At 43.5% G+C, this 21,797-nt stretch overlaps 1 protein-coding gene across 3 annotated transcripts in view; it reads right to left on the reverse strand.

The window, feature by feature from the left end:
* The window catches only part of SUFU (SUFU negative regulator of hedgehog signaling), a 124,912-nt gene that overhangs the window by 12,408 nt on the left and 90,707 nt on the right, over positions 1 to 21,797 (reverse strand). For all 3 annotated transcript variants that reach the window (XR_014789508.1, XM_084846458.1, XM_084846457.1), the window contains exon 11: positions 1,758 to 1,826. Coding sequence is in view for 2 of the 3 variants with exons in the window: in XM_084846458.1 (XP_084702584.1) it covers positions 1,758 to 1,826 (69 nt within the window). In the remaining variant the exon portion in view is untranslated. The remainder of the gene's footprint in view (positions 1 to 1,757; positions 1,827 to 21,797) is intronic.

Consider the following 21,797-nt stretch of genomic DNA (forward strand, 5'->3'; position numbering starts at 1 on the left):
GGCCCATTAAGCTTAAGGTCTGGGCAATGAAAACTATCAATGGGTTGGAGCACCTTCCATATGAGACAAGCTAACGTTTTTGGAGCTTTTTGATTTAGGAAAATATGGTTATGAGGGGACTGTTTATAAAATAAAACACAGCAAGCCTATGGCCCCCTAGATAGCATCGGCGGGGGGCATAGGATATTGTGGATTCCTGGATCTAAGGTTGGAAGAAGTGCTCCGACCTCAGGTCTGGGAATCCATGCTCCCCGCCCCTTCCACCTCCCTGCTGGCATGGAGAGAACTGCGCCTGCTTCCTCCCCGAGGTCACAAAAGCTACCTCAGAGAGGGGGTAAAGGGGTCACTTCTGTGGGCAGGGAGGGGAGGGTCTAGGTTATGCTATATCCTGAGGCTTCTCCAGCCTCTGTCCCTCCCTCTCCACAGCGCCCCAGCTAGATGGGCGGAAAAGCCCATCTAGCTAAAATGCAAAGTGGGAGGCACAGCAGAGGTGTTGCATTGGACACTTGTAAGCCTCCGAGTTCAGAGGCTTATGAGCACTGAGGACACAATCGATAGGACTGCGCCATTAGTGAAAAAAAAATTGAATTGTGCAGGGAGAGCTGACAGAGAACTCTTCCTCCATCTCATATAACACCAGAACTCAGGATCACTCAATACAATTGAACGGTGGTAGATTCAGGATATAGAAAAGATAATACTTTTTCATACAACAATAAATTTATGGAATTTGCTGCCTCAGTATATGGTGATGGCCACTAGTTAGATTACTTTAAAAGAAGAAGGTTTAGACCAATTCAGAGGCGGTAGCCATTGAGAGGTTATTAGTTGATATGTGAAAATGGCTGCTATAACTTCCACAATAGTTTGGCCTTCTAATTCAGAGACTTTGCAACTTCAGCAGTATTCCTCATTAAACAGTTAAAGCAATCGGACTGTTTTGCTGTAGAAGTGGACAAGGCTGTTTCAGTAGCAGATATAGCATGACTGGAGTCATCAGGAGCTGTAAGAATTAATATTAATACTTTTGCGTGGCATGGGTGAATGCCAGGAAGGATAATCTTATGCATGAACATGAGAAACCATTAGCAATCCTGCAGAGGGATCAGTGTGGTATGGCAGCTAGAGTGTTGGACTGGGAGCCGGGAGATCCAGGTTCTAGTCCCCACTTGGCTATGGAAGCTCACTGGGTGACTTTGGGCCAGTCACAGACTCTCAGCTCACCCTACCTCACAGGATTGTTGTTGTGAGGATAAAAATGGGGAGGAGAGTTATGTACGTCACCTTGGGTTCCTTAAGGGGAAAAAGGCAGGATATAAATGTGATAGATAGATAGATAGATAGATAGAGAGAGAGAGAGTTGACAATGCAATGCTCCACAGAGTAAGCAACTTTCTGTCAGTGAAAAGCTACAGAAGGTGCCATCACAGCGGGTCAAACTTTATATCTCTATTCAGTAGAATATTAGGACAGCAGCTCCATTAGAGTATCACCAAGGCATAATCAGCTGCCAGGGGAGTAGGTAGCATAGGTGTCCTGAAGAAGAACATCCAATCTGTGCCAACCACAGGTGCTCTGGGCTTATAATCCTGGGGTTGCCACTCTACCCCATGTGAGGGTATTCCAGGGACTAAGAGCAAAGAAAACTTGTGTCCTGAATTTATAGCCAAGAAACTAGGCCAAACCAGCAACCTCAGCAAATCAAGAAGCCGAACAGAGGAAAAGTTCCCTTAGGCATTAGAGTTACAGAGACTTACTTCCTCTGGAGAATTCAGATCTTCTAAGTCTTCCAGCATTCTTTCCACAAACTCTTCAGTCAGCAAGATCTGCAAAAGAGAGAGACAGTAAGTTTATTATTTCACACTCCAAGCTTCACCTAATTATCAAGCAACAGATTCCTTACTAGTCCACAGAGAAGAAACACTACTGTGTTATTCTTCCAGCAATTCACAAAGGCCTTGGAGGTAATACCTACAAAACACTGCAATTATTAGGGAATCTATTTGTATCATCAATTACCTTCCTGTGTCAAAAAATAAAGGCTTTGATTCAGAGATGAAGAAAAGCTAAGAATTGTGAAGAAAGATCATATTATCTGAAACGGCAGGCAATAAGAAAAAGATTGGGGGGGGGGGTTTCATCTGACACACCAAAAAGCTGGCTTTAGGCTTCAATGAACAGATAGGAGGAAAAGCAGCAGTTACTATTAGCTTTGAAACACCTTCCTAGATTGAACAATCTAACCTTCATATAACTCCTTTGTTAAACCATGTCCATAGTACCAGGCCACAATCCACCATGTATGTAAATTCACAAAGAATGCACCTATACCTTTCCCAAGCTCAGATAAGGTTCCTCTTGAAAGACTCAGATTAACCAAATACACAAAGTCATAGCAACTCAAGTTCCATGTCACCTGCCCATATCTTCACACTCACGAGTTCTCATGGCATGGTTTTTTAACAAGACTGAATATGTTAGCAATTATCAACCATACCTTTTACACAGTATTCCTTAAACTCAGCACTGCTCCTGCAGTGACTACACCACATTACACTAGAAATCACATACATTTGATGTGCATGATATTAAAGGTGACATCTGCAGCAAATCAACATCACAGGCTGTCATAGCTCTAGGCGCCTCATTTAATTTCTTCTGGGATTTAGAAGCTTAGAAGTTGAAATTGAACAAATAGGCTCTTGTTCTTTGAAAAATTCCAACTTGAACTGAGTACCATCTTTTGAGAATATTTAAGAGCTCCTATTGCTAGGACACTGTGGAATAAGAGTAGCCAATTTATTCCCCTAAGAAAAAAAAAATACATCTGAGGCAGCAGTGGGAAAAGCCTGTGATATACAGAGACCAAGTTAAATCATTTCATGCACATTCAAAACTCCAAGAGGACCGTTTCTCCTAGGAAAAATTCCAGCTGCAACTGAGACAGCAAACAGACCCTAGAGTATCAGATGGCATTTACTATGGGTCTTTGAAAACACCACAACATTTCCAATAGTTCTGACAGCACTGTGCAAATATGTCCCACCCCGCCAGCCTGCTGTAACTGGTTTCTCATGTTGGGACATGGGTCTGACTTTGTATGAAGACTGTTTGCAAAACACACACACACCTTACAAGGGTACTCCACCTTTAGCAACTAATGAAACAAATGCCCATGTTCGGATGTTCACATGGTGTATACTCCCAACGATGTGGTGAACTTTCACAATTTCCAGCTACTTGAATTAGGCACTTGAATGTCCAAATACAGTGTTATATATAGCCCTGTTGAGGCATTATGCCTGAACAGGAAACTGCAACATGTAGAGGGCAAAGGACCACATGCACCCCCCACCCCATGTCCCTGTCTTTTCCCTGCCTGCATTTCTACATATGCATGTAGAAACCACCGCACAACAGAGAACCCTGCAATATCACAGTTCCTGCTCAATTGTAGACTTCTATGTGTGTTCATGGATCCCCTTTATGGATCCCCTTTATGGATCACTGCCTTGTTGTGGCGAAGGGGTTTGCATAACTCAGTGAAGCCATAAGCTATGCCGTGCAGGGCCACCCAAAGATGGACAGGTCATGGTGGAGAGTTCTGACAAAATGTGGTCCACTGGAGAAGGAAATGGCAACCCACTCCAGTATTCTTGCCAAGAAAATCCCATGGAATGTATCACAAGGCTGAAAGATATGACGCTGGAAGATGAGCCCCTCAGGTCGGAAGGTGTCCAATATACTACTGGGGAAGAGCAGAGGGAATTTCCAAGTAGTGCCAGAAAGAGTGAAGCAGCTGGGCCAAAGCCGAAAGGACACTCAGCTGTGGATGTGTCTGGTAGTGAAAAGAAAGTCCGATGCTGTAAAGAACAATATTGTTGAGGAACCTGGAATGTAAGATCAATGAATCAAGGTAAGCTGGAGGTGGTCAAACATGAGATGGCAAGATTGAACATTGACATCTTGGGAATCAATGAACTAAAATGGACAAGCATGGGCGAATTTAATTCAGGTGACCATCATATCTACTACTGTGGGCAAGAATCCCTCAGAAGAAATGGAGTAGCACTCATAGTCAATAAAAGGGTGGGAAAAGCAGTACTGGGGTACAATCTCAAAAATGATAGAATGATCTCAGTACGAATCCAAGGCAAACCATTTAACATCACAGTAATTCAAGTCTATGCCCCAACCACTGATGCCAAAGAAGCTGAGGTTGACCGGTTCTATGAAGACCTACAACACCTTCTAGAACTAACACCCAAAAAAGATGTCCTCTTCATCATAGGGGATTGGAATGCTAAAGTAGGAAGTTAAGAAATCACCGGGATAACAGGCAAGCATGGCCTTGGTGTACAAAATGAAGCAGGACAAAAGCTAATAGAGTTTTGCCAAGAGAACACACTGATCAGAGCAAACACTCCTTTCCAACAGCACAAGAGGCGACTCTACACATGGACATCACCAGATGGTCAATATCAAACTCAGACTGATTATGTCCTTTGCAGCCAAAGATGGAGAAGCTCTATACAGTCAGTAAAAACAAGACCTGGAGCTGACTGTGGCTCAGTTCATGAGCTGCTTCTTGCAAAATTCCGGCTTAAATTGAAGAACGTAGGGAAAACCACTAAACCATTCAGGTATGACCTAAATCATATTCCTTATGAATATACAGTGGAGGTGAGGAATAGATTTAAGGGATTAGACCTGATAGACAGAGTGCCTGAGGAACTATGGACGGAGGTCCATAACGTTGTTCAGGAGGCAGCAACTCAATCCATCCCAAAGAAAAAGAAATGCAAGAAAGCCAAGTGGCTGTCTGAGGAGGCTTTACAAGTCGCTGAGGAAAGAAGGGAAGTGAAAACCAAGGGAGAAAGGGGAAGATATAGCCAACTGAATGCAGAGTTCCAGAGAATAGCAAGGAGAGACAAGAAGGCCTTCTTAAATGAACAATGCAAAGAAATCGAGGAAAACAATAGAATGAGAAAGACTAGAGATCTTTTCAAGAAAATCGGAGATCTCAAGGGAACGTTTTGTGCAAAGACGGGCATGATAAAGGACAAAGAAGGCAGGGACCTAACAGAAGCAGATGAGATTAAGAAGAGGTGGAAAGAATACACAGAAGAACTATACAGGAAAGATCTTCATGTCCCTGATAGCCATGATAGTGTGGTCACTGAACTTGAGCCGGATGTCCTAGAGAGTGAAGTCAAGTGGGCCTTAGCAAGCATTACTAACAACAAAGCTAGCGCAGATGACAGTATTCCAGCCGAGCTATTTAAAATCCTAAAAGATGATGCTGTTGAAGTGCTGCACTCAATATACGAACAAATTTGGAACCCTCAACATTGGCCACAAGATTGGAAAAGGTCAGTTTACATTCCAATTCCAAAGAAGGGCAACGCCAAAGAGTGTTCAAACTACCGTACAATTGCACTCATTTCACATGCCAGCAAGGTTATGCTCCAAATCCTACAAGCTAGGCTTCAGCAGTATGTGAACTGAGAACTACTGGAAGTACAAGCTGGTTTCAAAGAGGCAGAGGAACTAGAGATCAAATCGCCAACATTCGCTGGATCATGGAGAAAGCAAGAGAATTCCAGAAAAACGTCTATTTCTGCTTCATTGACTAAGCTAAAGCCTTTGATTGTGTGGATCACAACAAACTGTGGCAAATTCTGAAAGAGACGGGAGTACCAGACCACCTTACCTGTCTCCTGAGAAACCTATACGAGGGTCAAGAAGCAACTGTAAGAACCGGACATGGAACAACCGATTGGTTCAAAATTGGGAAAGGAGTACGACAAGGCTGCATATTGTCTCCCTGCTTATTTAACTTATATGCAGGGTACATCATGACAAACGCCAGGTTGGATGAATCACAGGTCGGAATTAAGATTGCCAGGAGAATTATCAACAACCTCCGATACGCAGACGATACCACCCTAATGGCAGAAAGCAAAGAGGATCTAAAGAGCCTCTTGTTGAGGGTGAAAGTGGAGAGTGCAAAAGCTGGTTTGAAACTCAACATTAAAAAAACGAAGACCATGGCATCTGGCCCCATCACTTCCTGGCATATAGAAGGGGAAGAAATGGAAGCAGATTTTATTTTCTTGGGCTCCATGATCACCACAGACGGTGACGGTAGCCATGAAATTAAAAGACGCTTGCTCCTTGGGAGGAAAGCTATGGCAAACCTAGACAGCATAGTAAGAAGCAGAGACATCACCTTGCCGACAAAGGTCCGTCTAATCAAAGCTATGGTTTTCCCAGTAGTAACGTATGGCTGTGAGAGCTGGACTATAAGGAAGGCTGAGCGCCGAAGAATTGATGCTTTCGAACTGTGGTGCTGGGGAAGACTCATGAGTTCTCTGGACTGCAAGGAGGTCAAATCAGTCCATCCTACAGGAAATCAACCCTGACTGCTCATTGGAAGGACAGATACTGAAGCTGAAGCTCAAATATTTTGGCCACCTAATGCGAAGAGAAAACTCCCTGGAAAAGACCCTGATGCTGGGAAAGGTTGAAGGCAAAAGGAGAAGGGGACGGCAGAGGATGAGATGGCTAGATAGCATCACCGATGCAATGAATATGAACTTGAGCACACTCTGGGAGAGAGTGGAGGACAGGAAGTCCTGGCATGCTATGGGCCATGGGGCACGAATAGTCGGACATGACTTAATGACTGAACAACAACAATGCATGTTCAAACCAAATGCATGCAAAGAACCCCTTCAGACCTTTTCACTCAACATGGGTAGGTCAGGGATAGAGAGGGTAGGGCTGGGACAGAGCCAGCATGCATGGTTGCAAGACCTCTACACATGTTGCAAGTCCATGTTCAGGAACAATGCCTAACAAGGCTTATGTTGCTAGTAAAACAGGTGAGAGAAGAACATGTAAGTCAAGGCTCCTGGAAAAGTGGCCACAATGCAGTGACCAGATGGTGGAAAAGGCATTAACAGCAGCCAGAAATGTACTTCAGGGAAGCCCACAGCAGGGCATAAAAACCACCCTCTCCTGCTATTTGCTCCCCCACAACTAGTAATCAGAGAAATAGAGACTCTGAACCTAGAGGTTCCATTTAGCTCTCATGGTCAATACCCATTGGTTGACAATTTATCAAACCCATTTTAAAGCCATCTAAGCCTGTTGCCATCACATCTTGCAACACTGAATTCCACACACAAAGTATGTGCTATGTGAAGTACTCTCTTGTCCATCCTGAATCTTCTGCCAATCAGTTTCATTGGGTGACCCTGATTTCTCTATCCCCTTGCTTTGCTTAATGTTCCACTTTGGTTGTCTTTTTCCTAAACTAAAGAGCCCCAATGCTTTAGCCTTTTCTTGTGGGGAACATGCTCTAACCACTTGATCATTTTAGTTGCCCCTTTTAACACTTTTTCCAGCTCTACACTGTTCCTCTTTAAGATGGAGCAATGAGAACAATCCACACAGTGACCTGGTTTGCTCAGTCACCATGGGTTAAAGAAGGTGGTTTGTTTAAGCTGTGATGCCATTTGCCTAATCACCCGCCAAGGCACGGCTTGTTGTGTTGTCGGAACCTGGGTGGCATGGCATGTTGGAGGGTGAAACAACCCTCCAGTAAGCCAACAGCAGCCCATAGGTTACTGGAGGGTTCCTCTTCCAACAAGCCACACTGTCCAGGTTTGGACAACAAGGCAAGCTGTGCCCAGGCTAGTGATTAGGCAAATAACATCTGGTAGGTTCTGTGGCGTAAACAAGCCAATGTGGCTTGTTTATCCCGTGATGATCATCCAAACTAGCCCTATGTATGTGCGTACCCCTCTAAGATCTCTTTTCTGATTAGTTACTGCAACTTCAGACTCCATCATTGTCTATGTGGTTAAAGGGTTTTGCCCCAGTATGCCCCACTTTACACTTATTTTGAGCCACGTTTACCATTTGTTTGGACAGATTCTTTTGAAGTTCCTCTGAGTTTGCTTGGGTTTTTGCCCATCCCATCTCACCCATCTTGTTAGGAAAATGAAACATGAGTGCATGTGCTAGAACCTGAAAGATGGTGAACTATGCCTGGGCAGGGCAAAGCCACAGGAACCTCTGGAGCAGAGGAAGCTGCTCCAGCTGGTCTAGGGGCTATACAAGGAAGCAAGCGAGCGATCAGAGTGAGCAAACAGGAGTTGGCCAGGGGAGTTCAGCAAGGGAGGTCAAAGGGGAGGACCCTAACATTTTTTTCCATTTTTAAAAAAAAATCTTTTTCTTTTAACACACACTTCCATACCAGTGGGACTGTATTTTTAACCTCCAGTGAATAGAGGACAAATCACAGGCTATTCCAGTACAAACAGAAAGCTAAAAACATAAAGGGAATAGAGACTATGGAAGGAAAAGACTCTCCAGTGGTGGTGACCTGCAAGGTCTGTGTCATGTTTGTTTTTTTGCCTGAGATCAACATGGCCTACATGTGCAACAAGTGCAAGTTGATCATGCTGTTGGAAGAAAAAGTAAGAGGACTGGAGCGGCGACTGTTGACCCTCCGGGGAATAAGAGAACACGAAGAGTTCTTGGACAGAATGGTGGAACTACAGCAGCAAAGTGAAAAACAGAAGCTAGAAGAGCAACAGCAAGCTGAGGCAGAAGAGGAAAATGCTGAGGTGAGGAAAAATGAAGTAGAGGATACTCCTTGGAAAAGGGTGACAGTTAGGAGCAGAAGAACTAGAAGCCACTCTACACCAGTGGAAGCACACTGGAACTATGGAACTGTTTCCAGGTACTTGACGATGAGACTGGAGGACAGCCTGTAGAGGAAGAATTACAGGGGAACCTGCATGAGAGTGAGCAAGAGGCTGAAGGTCAGTCAAGCAGAGGCGATTAAACCCAGGCCTACAACAACAGGGAGAAGAGGAGTAGTAGTGGGAGACTCCTTGCTGCGTGGGATCGAAACCCAAGTATGTCATGAAGACCCATGGACTCACCAGATATGCTGTCTCCCAGTAGGGCGGATTAGAGACGTGACTGAAGGGTTGCCTACACTCATAAAGCCCACTGACAGGTATCCCTTTCTTCTCATCCATGTGGGAACCAATGATACCGCCAAGCAGAGCTATGAAGAAATCACATCAGACTTTGAAGCTTTGGGAAGGAAACTCAAGAACTTTGGGGCCCAGATAGTTTTCTCATCCATCCTTCCAGTAGTTAGGAGAGGGACAGAAAGGGAAAGAAAAATACTCCGGGTGAATGACTGGCTACGAAGGTGGTGCCAGCGCGAGAGATTTAGATTCTGGGACCATGGGCTATACTTCCTGGAAGATGGACTGTTGACAAGGGATGGGTTGCACCTCACAAAGGCTGGGAAGAATGTGTTTGGCCACAGCATGAAGAACTTCATCAGGAGGGCTTTAAATTGAATCCTAAAGGGGAAGGAGATGTAAAGTTGGAGGTAACAATGGATGAAGGCTCATGCACCACAACGGAGAGAACAGCTCTAATAGCACCCAATAATATTTTTCAGAAACATGTAGGGAGAAAGCCAGACTATAAAGCACATCGTCTTCAATGTCTATACACTAATGCCCAGAGTATGGGAAACAAACAGAACAAACTTGAACTCTTAATACAAGAGGGGAATTACGGCTTGATAGGTGTAACTGAAACTTGGTGGGATGACTCTCATGACTGGAATACAGCATTTGAAGGATATAACTTCTTCAAAAAGAACAGGAGGAACAGAAAGGGAGGTGGAGTTGCACTATATGTGAAAAATACATATATCTGCACAGAAATACAGGAGGATGAGCTTGGTAGCCCCATCGAGAGCATCTGGGTTAAAATAAATGGAGCAAAGAATAAAAGGAACATAGTGGTCGGAGTCTACTACCGGCCACCCAATCAAGAAGAAGACAAAGATGAAACTTTTGAAAAGCAAATAGCTAATGTTTCAAGGAATCATGATGTAGTAGTAATGGGGGACTTCAATTTCCCCGATATTTGTTGGGAGACAAATTCTGCAAAACATGGCCCTTCCAAGATATTCCTGACTTGTCTTGCTGATAATTTCCTCCTACAGAAAGTAGAGGAAGGAACTAGAGGATTGGCTGTCCTTGACTTGATCCTAACCAACAGAGATGACTTAGTGGATAAAGTAGCTGTTAGGGGAACTCTGGGGGAAAGTGACCATGTTGTAATTGAGTTCTTGGTTCTAAAGGAAACATAAGCTGAGTGTAGCCAAATGTGTACCCTGGATTTTAGGAAAGCTGATTTTAATAAACTCAGAACAATGATAAGTAAGGTCCCATGGCAAGCGACTCTAACGAGAAAAGGTGGGGTTTTTAAAATGGGTAGGAGTTTTAAAAAAAGGAAATTCTAAAGGCACAATTGCAAACAATTCCAACAAGAAAAAAAAGCGGAAGACAACAGAAGAAGCCAATATGGCTTCACAAAAAGCTTAGAGATGACCTGAAAATAAAAAAAGCACACATATAGGAAGTGGTAGGAAGGCCAAGCTACAAAGGAAGAGTACAGGCAGGTAGCACAGAATTGCAGGGATGGCATCAGGAAGGCTAAAGCTGAGAATGAGCTGAGGTTAGCGAGGGATGCTAAAAGCAACAAAAAAGCTTTCTTCAGCTACGTGCATAGTAAAAGACAGAGGAAAGAAATGGTGGTTCAGCTATTAAATAAGGATGGCAAAATGATAACAGATTACAAAAAAAAGGCAGAAGTGCTCAATTCCTACTTTGGCTCGGTCTTCTCCCAAAAGAGAGTCTATGATCCCCCTGGCAAAGGCGAAGTACAGGCTGATGGAGCAGGATTGCAGCTTGAGATCGATAGGCATGTGGTCAAGGAACACCTAATGACTTTGAATGAGTTCAAATCTCCAGGGCCAGATGAACTGCACCCTAGAGTAATAAAGGAACTGGCAGAAGAACTCTCAGAGCCACTGTCTATTATCTTTGAGAAATCATGGAGGACAGGTGAAGTGCCAGATGACTGGAGGAGGGCTAATGTTGTCCCTCTCTTCAAAAAGGGTAAAAAGGAGGAACTGGGAACTACAGACCAGTCAGTCTGACATCAATCCCTGGGAAACTTCTGGAGCAGATGATAAAGCAATCCATCTGTAAGCACCTTGAAGACAATGCCGTGATTACTCGAAGCCAACATGGATTTGTCAAGAACAAATCCTGCCAGACGAATCTGATCTCAGTTTTTGATCAGGTAGCCTCCCTTGTGGACTGTGGGAATGCTATGGACATAATATACCTCAACTCCAGCAAAGCTTTCGACAAAGTGCCCCACGATATCCTGATGAGCAAACTAGCTCAAAGTGGGCTAGATGAAACAACGATCCGGTGGATCCACAGTTGGCTACAGAATCGGACTCAAAGAGTGCTTATCAATGGGATCTTCTCAAACTCGGGAGAGGTGACGAGTGGGGTACAGCAGGGCTCAGTCCTGGGCCCAGTGCTTTTCAACATTTTTATTAATGACTTAGAGGAGGAGGTGTAGGGAATGCTGATCAAATTTGCAGATGACACAAAATTGGGTGGGACAGCAAATACCCTGGAAGACAGAAACAAAATTTAAAGTGATCTTGATAGGCTGGAGTGCAGGCCAGAAAACAACAGAATGAAATTTAATAGCGATAAATGCCAAGTTCTGCACCTCGGAAAAAGAAACCAAATGCAAATAAGATGGGCGATACTTGGCTCAACAATACTACAGGCAAGAACAATCTTGGGATTGTTGTATATCACAAGCTGAATATGAGCCAACAATGTGATGTGGCTGCAAAAAAAGGCAAATGCTCTTTTGGGCTGCATTACTAGAAGTATAGCTTCCAAATCACGTGAAGTACTAGTTCCCCTCTTCTCAGTTAGGCCTCATCTGGAGTACTGTGTCCAGTTCTGGGCACCGCACTTTAAGAAGGATGCAGACAAGCTGGAGAGGGTTCAGAGGAGGGCAATGAAGATGATTAGGGGACTGGAAACAAAGCCCTATGAAGAGAGACTGAAAGAACTGGGCATGTTTAGCCTTGAGAAGAGAAGACTGAGGGGAGATAGGATAGCGCTCTTCAAGTACTTGAAAGTTTGTCCCAGAGAAGAAAGCCAGGATCTCTTCTCGATCATCCCAGAGTGCAGGACATGGAATAACGGGCTCAAGTGACAGGAAGCCAGATTTCGGATGAACATCAGGAAAAACTTCCTGACTGTTAGAGCGATACGACAATGGAACCAATTACCTAGGGAGGTAGTGGGCTCTCCCACACTGGAGGCATTCAAGACGAGGCTGGACAGCCATCTGTCAGGGATGCCCTGATTGGATTCCTGCATTGAGCTGGGGGTTGGACTCGATGGTCTTATAGGCCCCTTCCAACCCTACTATTCTATGATTCTATGAACCTTGGATGAAGGGCCACAGTGTTCCTGACAACCTGGGCATTAGACGAAAGACTAATCAAACCATCTAACAGCTGATGCCCTTTGATTTTTCCCTTAGGATAACTTTATTATCATCAATTACTGCTGTAGTGAATGGTCACTTTACTTATCTTAAGGTTTACACAAAATTGTCATGTACAGTACCTTGTGTTTTTCATTGCCATTTGGGCCCTACATTTTCCCTTGTCTATCTATATATATCTATGTGTATATATGCCAAGTGAGGATAACTCTTCATGCATCTGATAATGTGGACCCTAGTTCATGAAAATGTATGTTACAACAAACTTGTTAGTGTTTAAGGTGCCACAAGATGGTTGTTTTCATTTCCCTGCTATGTTCCTACTCAAGTCTGGCCAGACACTGCGAAGAACATTGCCTCCTTCCCTCCAGTGGTGGAAGGGAGGAGGCTGCAGCTATCTGCTTCACACAGCAAGCTGCAGGCATTTTCCTATTGAGCAGATCCATGAGGCGGAAAAACTTTAGCCGGCCATTTCTGCGCTGCAGGCTACTGCCTTTCCTCAAAAGTGGAGGATGGTGGCCTGCTGTGTGAAGTAGCAGGCTGGAGTCCTTCTTTGCTAGGGGACCAAGTTGCAGAAAGAACAGCTAAGGAAATTAATGGGGGGAGTAGGGACAAACTTGGGAGAACCTGTTGCTAAAAAATGGGCTGGTGCAGACAGAGTTATTCAGGTTCAGCGTGGACAGGAGACATATTGTAGGATCAAATCTGTGCTTGTCTCTGGTGGGGATCAACATGATTTAACAGTCTCTCTCAACATCTAGCAGAGGATAAGGCACTATCGCTTTGCTTTACTTGAACAAACATTGGTGAATACGGTGCACAGTGCTACATATATGCACTCTCAAATCCTGGGAAAGCCATAAACTGCTAAATGTTCACCTCCGGATATCCTTACTGGAACAGGGTTATTGTACAACATGTTAAATCAGCTCAGTTTGCTTAAACAAAGAGTAAAGGAGTATGTCATGGGTGCTGGTAATGGTAGGGGTGAAATGTGTTTTGTCACCATCACCACACTTTCCCCATAAGGTCAAATTACTCAAGGGAGATTTGATGAAATTACACAAAAGGCCCAGCACATTCCATTCCACAAACCTTTAGCACATATTGGTATTACCACCATACCACACAGCCTTGGGAAATTTTTAAGAAAAGCTTCTATTATTCATAACTTACTTTCTTAAAAATTAAAACGAAACAGTCTTCAAAGGTGATGTTGAAGATGGAATGCCAGAAAACCTAATTTTACTGTTAAAACATTTTGAGAAGGACAGTCTATTTTCGGGAAAAATCCACCTGGATTTTATAAATACAAATTCTTCTTTACAAATGTAAGATGAGGGTATAAACTTTATACCACAAAGCATAGTTAAAGGTGATCCAATGAGGGCTCAAGCATCATTTTTGGGGGCCCAGTAGAAACTTGTAACATGATTCCTTTCCCACATACTGACCACAATCCTATCCCATACATAGTTACCTTGAGTCATGAAATAAAGTTTCTATTTTAATTCTGAAATTACATTTTTTACATTTCTGAAAGTACTCCATGGCTCACACTGGGGCTTTTCTATCATGCCCCTAAACACCACCCACCCCTTTGGCTATTTTGTTTAACTTAACATTCAACTTATAGAAACCTGAATGTTAAACTTGCTGACTGTTTTTTTAACTCGTTGATTGGTCCAAATAAAGGGTATTATCCTGGTGATGTTTGGTTTTATTCTAATGGACCAATGTGGCTATAAACATTTTACAAGTAGACCAACCCACTTTGAAGCTTTATTTTTCTGGTATTTTTAATTGCAAAAGCATACAGTATCTCCCTAAAGTTAATTTTTCTTGCAAGTTCACAATCAATTGAGCTAGGTGGCTTAAATCATTCTTGCCTCATAGTAAAAAGTCTACACTTTTTGCACTAGCCACAAGTGTGGATGATTGGGGGGGACGTAACAATGACATATGAATCAGGTAGCACAGCACTACTCTCACTCCCTCTTTTTATAAACCTTCAGAATGTGGTGGTGCTAATGGTGGTATCACCTAACTAGCATTAGATTGGAGATGCCTAATGCATCCAATAGCTTTTCTTCACCATGAGTTGTCGCAAACGCAGTTTCTATATTGAAACCATTTTCATCTTTTTGTGTTCACTAACTTCCCCAGTTTGTATATTGCTTGAGCCAGACTGTAGAAAGGCCTTACCTTTAAACAACAACAACCATCAAGATTGATTGGTGTCCTTTAGCTTTGTTTATTTCACTTAAACACAGAGGCGGTGCAAGTACCTAAAAGATCCAGGGTACAGGCCCACTGGACACAAAACTGAACATGCTAATTTACATATGGAAATATATGTGCTTAATTAGAAATAATTACTACACTTTAAATTTAATAGAAGGCAAGCTAATTACCCTCTTGTTTCCTTTCAGGACAGAGTTGTGTGATGTCACAAATTGTGCTTGCATACAACTTACCCTATGTGTACCCACACATTTTCTTGGTCTTTCAGGTCCAAATCCATATGGGAAGGATTAAGTGCCTTAAGGTGCATGACACCTTAAACATTTACAGATAAACTGCAATCTGAACATCATGGCACTGAAAGGAGGAGGTGCTACCTCTTCAGATATACGTTTTTATTATGACACAGCATCTCCACATTTTCAAAGGGGAGAGTTAAAATCCCCATTTTTCCAAGCATGGGGCTTACCAGTAAATGTGTAAGATCAAATCTGTTTCCGGGAAGAAAAAAATATGCGTCCTGTTCTCCACACTGTGGGTTCACCAAGTGTAGCTGACTAGGACACAAAACCCTAGTCACAAAGTTTAATTGCAAACTGAACGTGGTACACTGGCAAGGGAGAGTGTGGGAATGTATTGTAGATTATAATAATGATGCAAACGTACACAATTACTTTGGAGTAAACTTAAACTTAGTGGGATTTACTTCTGAGAAAATCCTCATTTGCTCCCCCATCCCACCCCAACAAGCACAACAGCACCAGACAGAGACCCCAGGACTGGAGGACATTGCTTTGCTGCTCCTGACCAGGCAAGGAGGCACAGAGAGCTGCTGTCAAAGGTGACTCCTAATTTTATTTCAAATACTTAAAAAAAAAAAGTTTCTAGGATTCTAGAACATGTTTTTACTGTTCATGGGTTCTAATGTCTTGCAATCCTGAAATCTACAACAAATGTTAAAATATTAGGTTTCTAACAACCTCATCATCATAGGACTCTTAAAGTACTGAGATGCATAGTTGGATACCTTTAATAGGACCAACCAAAATTCCTAATAAAGGTATTGCCCAATTGTGGATTTTGGGTTTCGTTTTTCATGGACCAGCATGGCCACCTTTCTTTTTGGATAGTTGCTTTTTTTAATTACCAAAGTGATCAATCCCCAGGTTTCTCGCTAGATCCAGGTATTGGAATTATCTTCAGGGTGGATAAGACAGGTTGCAGCTCTGTTTACTAAGGAATAAGACTGCAATCCTACATACACTTATCTGCGAGTAAATCCCATTAAACTCAGTATGACTTACTTCTGAGTAAACATGTTTAGGATTACCTAGTAAGTTTGATGTAATCCTGAACATGTTTCCCCATTCACAGATCTCTCTGAACCCCCCGTTATTTCCCTACCCTGCATAATTTCCTATACTATCTCAACTACCTTTTCCCACCCCACAAATCTCAACAGCCATGTCCAGGGCTGGTCCCAAGACATTTTGCTGCCTGAGGCAGAGCAGCAAATGGCACCTCCCCACCCCACCCTGCCGCCTCAAGGCACATAGTAGTACCCAAAGTCAGTTTTGGCTCAAGGCAGAAATTCCTACAAGCCTGTCCCACCTTCCTTGGCAGTCAAATACAACAATAATTAAATAATGAATAATTTGCTGCTTTTTCATGATGCCCCAAATCAAGCTCTAAAATGTATGTGTATGTCTTTAAAGGACTCTGTTTCCTAAGGACACCTTTATTTGTAAAAATGGATGTATAGACAGGGTTGAGGAGGGCATTTGATTTCTGAAAAATCCTCAGGCAGAAAGATTCAAGGGAGGCAGCAGGAGGGGAAATATGTCTGGGCAAAAAGCCAGCCAGTCTAGGGGGATCAGATGCAACAGAGACCATCAGGGCTCCTGTAACTTTATTTCAGCAAGTGCCATTTTCCCCCAGTTACATGAAATGCAACAGCTTTCAAAATAACTTTTTGTACAGTGGACTCCAGTCCACGAAAGCTTATTATGCCACAGGAAATTTGTGAGGTGCCACAAGGCATTATAAGTTTTGAACACAAAAGAGAAAGAAGGCCCTATCCTCCTCCCACATTTATTCACCTTCCTCTAGCCTAGTGCAAACCCCTGATGCCAAGGAGCACCATGCACCCACCAGAATCTGGCCACATGGATCATGCAAAAAGCTGGTGCACTCCAGAATGGTCATTACAGAGCCAAGGCGCTCCAGACACACACAAACAAGTCAGGCCAAGCCGCACATTCCTAAATTACCTTGCCCCAAGTTCAGACATTGCTGGTCATTCAAACCCTTCTTGCCAGCAAACCCACTTCTGTTTTCCCCCAAGGTTACAGGCCTGGGCCATCTTGGAGGAAGTAATAGAGGAGGAAGGCCTCTGGCACGCCATCTGATATGTAAGCAGACAACGCACTTGCTCTTCCTCTTGTCAGGGTCTCGCTGCCTACAGTGGCCCAGGGCACAAGTGCAATTGCCCAACAGCAACTGGCTGGGCAGGTCTCTGCAGAGTCAGGCAGACTCTGAGAAAGCTGGGTAACAGTGGTTGTGTTATGCAATTTTGGACTCTGGACTTAATGGTCTTACAGCACCCCACCTCCCAAATCTTAGGGTGTATCATTCCACTTAGGTCAAAAGGCAAGCATCTGCCTCACCATCCCACAACTGCTGTATTCCTGATGCTAGTGAACAACAACAGCAGCAACGGCAACCCTGTTAAATAATAAAAAAAGACTTCACAGATGTGCAGATTTTCACATTTCAAACTCAGCTCCTCATGGGACATCACCAAACACATTTATTTAGGAGTAAGCACCATTTTCTTGTAGAAAGGGATAATATATATATTTAAGAAAAATAATACAATATAAAATGAGCATCTATAAACACATACATAGGTTTCCTCATGGAAAGCTTGTTGAGTTCAGTGTGGTGATCATTATGGTATTATTTGGTTAGAACTGAAATGCAGTTTTGTACAACTGAAGGAAAGGCACTCTGTTCATGCTTAGTGGCACTCTTATTACTTCATATATTATAGCCTTTAAATATCTCACAGCATTTTGCTACTCTATTTTTGCAATACCTTCATCTATCTTCCCCGCCCCTCTCCTTCTTTTTATCTTTCCTTCTGCATAGGCTACAATCCTATGCACATTTACCTCAAAGAAAGCCCTACTGAACTCAGTGGGACTTACTTCTGAGTAGACATACCTACAATTGCACTGTAACACTGTTTTTAAGGTACTGTACCACAAGACTCCCCCATCCCCCACGCTATGTTTGCCATATAAATAGTTTGATGTATCATGTTTGCTTAAATGAAAGGGGGACAAACATCCTAAAATAAGCAGGGGTGAAAAATTTCAGTGCTGCTGCCAGTGCCAAGCAACCTGTGATCTTGCAGAAAGGTGCTGCTTTCTCCTCCTCCAGTGGGACACTTCTGCCCTGCAATCGCTGCTGGCTCATATTTGCAGCAATGGCAGCAGCAAGCAAACAAGAGAGAGCTTTTAGCAAGAAGGGAACGAGCCCCAACTGCCATTTGTCTTCTAACACTAGGAGTTCAGTCTGAAATTTCAACACTCACCTTCCCTCTCCAAACTCCTGCATTGCGCATCGTCCCCGACATTCCTAAGCACAAATATACTCATTTACTCACTCACCAGTTGAAGTAGGAGGGTGGGTCATTCACAGATATTAAAACCGAGCAGCCAAAAAGTCGCACAACCTCCTTGGTGGTTCTGGTGAGTGAGAGAATAAGAGCAGCAGGCTCAACCTGCTGATCTGAAAAGTAACACTCAAAGAAAGTGGGAAGGGAGGGGACCAAACTGCATGAGCTCTGTCCTCTCTGGCTCCACTCTTTTTGGGGGCTAGGCTCTCCTCTCTGGCCATCCAGGAGCTGCAGTATGGGATTGCCACTGTTTTTTAGTTCCCGTTCAGAATTGTTTTCTCTCCCCGCTGAACACTTACAGCACCCCCCCTTCTGTTCTCCACACAATTCCTCCTCATTCTCCCATCCTCCAGCAACTCTCCATAAAAACAGAAGTTCTGTTTTTTATTTTGTGCAACTCTTCCTTACCTCGTCCTTGTTATGCACAAGCTCTCATTGTCTCTTTCCCCACCAAACTTAATTTGTGCCAGGACTTCACTAGGATTTAGCCAAGGAGTCCATGACAATGTACTTCACACCTTTCCTTCACTACTGAAGCTAGACTCCATGCCAAAAAAAACTAAACAAAAACAAATAACAAAACATGCATAGGATTGGGCTAAATGGGTAGTCAATTCAGTGGATTGGAACTGGGTGGGCAGTTTATTAAGTCTTCAGTACCATGCTCACAACTCAGGACTTATTTCTGAGTAAACATGCAGAAGTTCAGGCTGCAAACTTCCCTGCAAAAGTTAACTTGTGCTGGAATCCTATGAACACTTTCCTGGGATTAAGTCCCAATGAACATAATGGGACTTATCTTTCAGTAGCATACAGAGGATTGTACAAGGGAGCAGTATTTATTTCCCCCCAAGCCCCCAGCAATGGACATGTAAAAGTAGAAAAGTAGGGAGAGAGAGAAAATAACGTGCAGACTGTGGAAGGAAAGGTGGCAGTCTCCCTTCTAGTTTAAAAGGCTAGTGCCTTCATACTACACTCCCTATTACTCTGCTAAGGGAGCAAGCCCTAAGGTCTCCTAGTAACTGCAAGACTACTGAGCTCAGGGAAGCCCTTTTTAACACTGCCCATGCATTAATGTCCTCACATTTCTGGTTGTCTGATTTGCATTTATAGGTAGAAATGTCAACCTCTCTGCATGTGTGCTTATGTAGCAGGGCCTAGGCATTTACTCACACGTATCTTGGGTATGTAAATCCTACCAGTAGCATTGGCTCCCATTGTTTCAAGGATCAATGTTCTTGGTCATTATGGGGTGGTGTCATCCCAACCAGTTGTCCCTCCTTTCTCCCTATGCACAAGGAAATCTGGGAGCGGTAGCTCTTGAGAACATGTCACATAGAAAAGCACAAGTCTCTCTGTCTCTCGAACTACAAGTCTAAGCACATTCTCCTTGGACCACCAATTCATTGTTCAGAATGTTGTTCTAACACTAATACTGACCAACTCCAGAAAATCTCACAAGATCTGGACAATAAATACAGGGAAATAAATTTCCATAAATTTCCTCAAGCATGACCTTTAGCCTCAATTTCCCCCCTCATATTAATGGAGTTGAAACCTGGGACATTCCCCTCCCCGCCGCCAGGCCCTGTTTCTCCAGGCCCTGGTAAAGTGTACCCCACCCAAATGTTGGGTCTTGAATCTAATGCACGTTATATGCCTTTCAAAAGCTACACTTCTTCAAATGCTAAGAACACAAGTCACGGACCAAAAGGGATTACCCTTTTATTACTCCAAGTGCAGCCCTTCATAGTGCTTGACAAGCCAAACCCTAGGGAGTTTCAACAGCAATTTCCAGTGTGCTATGAAAAGCTGCAACTATAAGAATTAGGACGCCCTGATCCATGGCTACAATTTCTAGGGTAACCATAACGGAATTTCTTTCCTCGCTGTCAATGTTCAGATATGCAACTATTGTTGCTGTTCAGTCGTTAAGTCGTGTCCGACTCTTCGTAACCCCAAGGACCATAGCACGCCAGGCCTTCCTGTCCTGTGCTCTCTCCCGGAGTGTGCTCAAGTTCATATTCATTGCATCAGTGATGCTATCTAGCCATCTCATCCTCTGCCGTCCCCTTCTCCTTTTGCCTTCAATCTTTCCCAGCATCAGGGTCTTTTCCAGGGAGTTTTCTCTTCGCATTAGGTGGACAAAATATTTGAGCTTCAGCTTCAGTATCTGTCCTTCCAATGAGCAGTCAGGGTTGATTTCCTGTAGGATGGACTGATTTGACCTCCTTGCAGTCCAGGGAACTCGTAAGAGTCTTCTCCAGCACCACAATTCGAACGCATCAATTATTTGGCGCTCAGCCTTCCTTATAGTCCAGCTCTCACAGCCATACATTACTACTGGGAAGATAGTTCTTCTGTGTATTCTTTCCACCTCTTCTTAATCTCATCTGCTTCTGTTAGATCCCTGCCTTCTTTGTCCTTTATCATGCCCGTCTTTGCACAAAACGTTCCCTTGAGATCTCCGATTTTCTTGAAAAGATCTCTAGTCTTTCCCATTCTATTGTTTTCCTCGATTTCTTTGCATTGTTCATTTAAGAAGGCCTTCTTGTCTCTCCTTGCTATTCTCTGGAACTCTGCATTCAGTTGGATATACCTGCCCCTTTCTCCCTTGCTTTTCACTTCCCTTTTTTCCTCAGCGACTTGTAAAGCCTCCTCAGACAGCCACTTGACTTTCTTGCATTTCTTTTTCTTCGGGATGGACTGAGTTGCTGCCTCCTGAACAATGTTATGGACCTCCGTCCATAGTTCCTCCAGCACTCTGTCTATCAGGTCTAATCCCTTAAATCTATTCCTCACCTCCACTGTATATTCATAAGGGATATGATTTAGGTCATACCTGAATGGTTTAGTGGTTTTCCCTATGTTCTTCAATTTAAGCCGGAATTTTGCAAGAAGCAGCTCATGAACTGAGCCACAGTCAGCTCCAGGTCTTGTTTTTACTGACTGTATAGAGCTTCTCCATCTTTGGCTGCAAAGGACATAATCAATCTGAGTTCGATATTGACCATCTGGTGATGTCCATGTGTAGAGTCGCCTCTTGTGCTGTTGGAAAAGTGTGTTTGCTATGATCAGCGTGTTCTCTTGGCAAAACTCTATTAGCCTTTGTCCTGCTTCATTTTGTACACCAAGGCCATGCTTGCCTGTTATCCCGGTGATTTCTTGACTTCCTACTTTAGCATTCCAATCCCCTATGAGGAAAAGGACATCTTTTTTGGTGTGAGTTCTAGAAGGTGTTGTAGGTCTTCATAGAACCGATCAGCCTCAGCTTCTCGGGCATCAGTGGTTGGGGCATAGACTTGAATTACTGTGATGGTGAATGGTTTGCCTTGGATTCGTACTGAGATCATTCTATCGTTTTTGAGACTGTACCCCAGTACTGCTTTTCCCATCCTTTTATTGACTATGAGTGCTACTCCATTTCTTC

The sequence above is a fragment of the Heloderma suspectum genome, chromosome 3 (genome assembly GCF_057233095.1).
Source record: "Heloderma suspectum isolate Gila_16-S chromosome 3, 16-S_ref, whole genome shotgun sequence".
Taxonomy (NCBI): Eukaryota; Metazoa; Chordata; class Lepidosauria; order Squamata; family Helodermatidae; genus Heloderma; species Heloderma suspectum.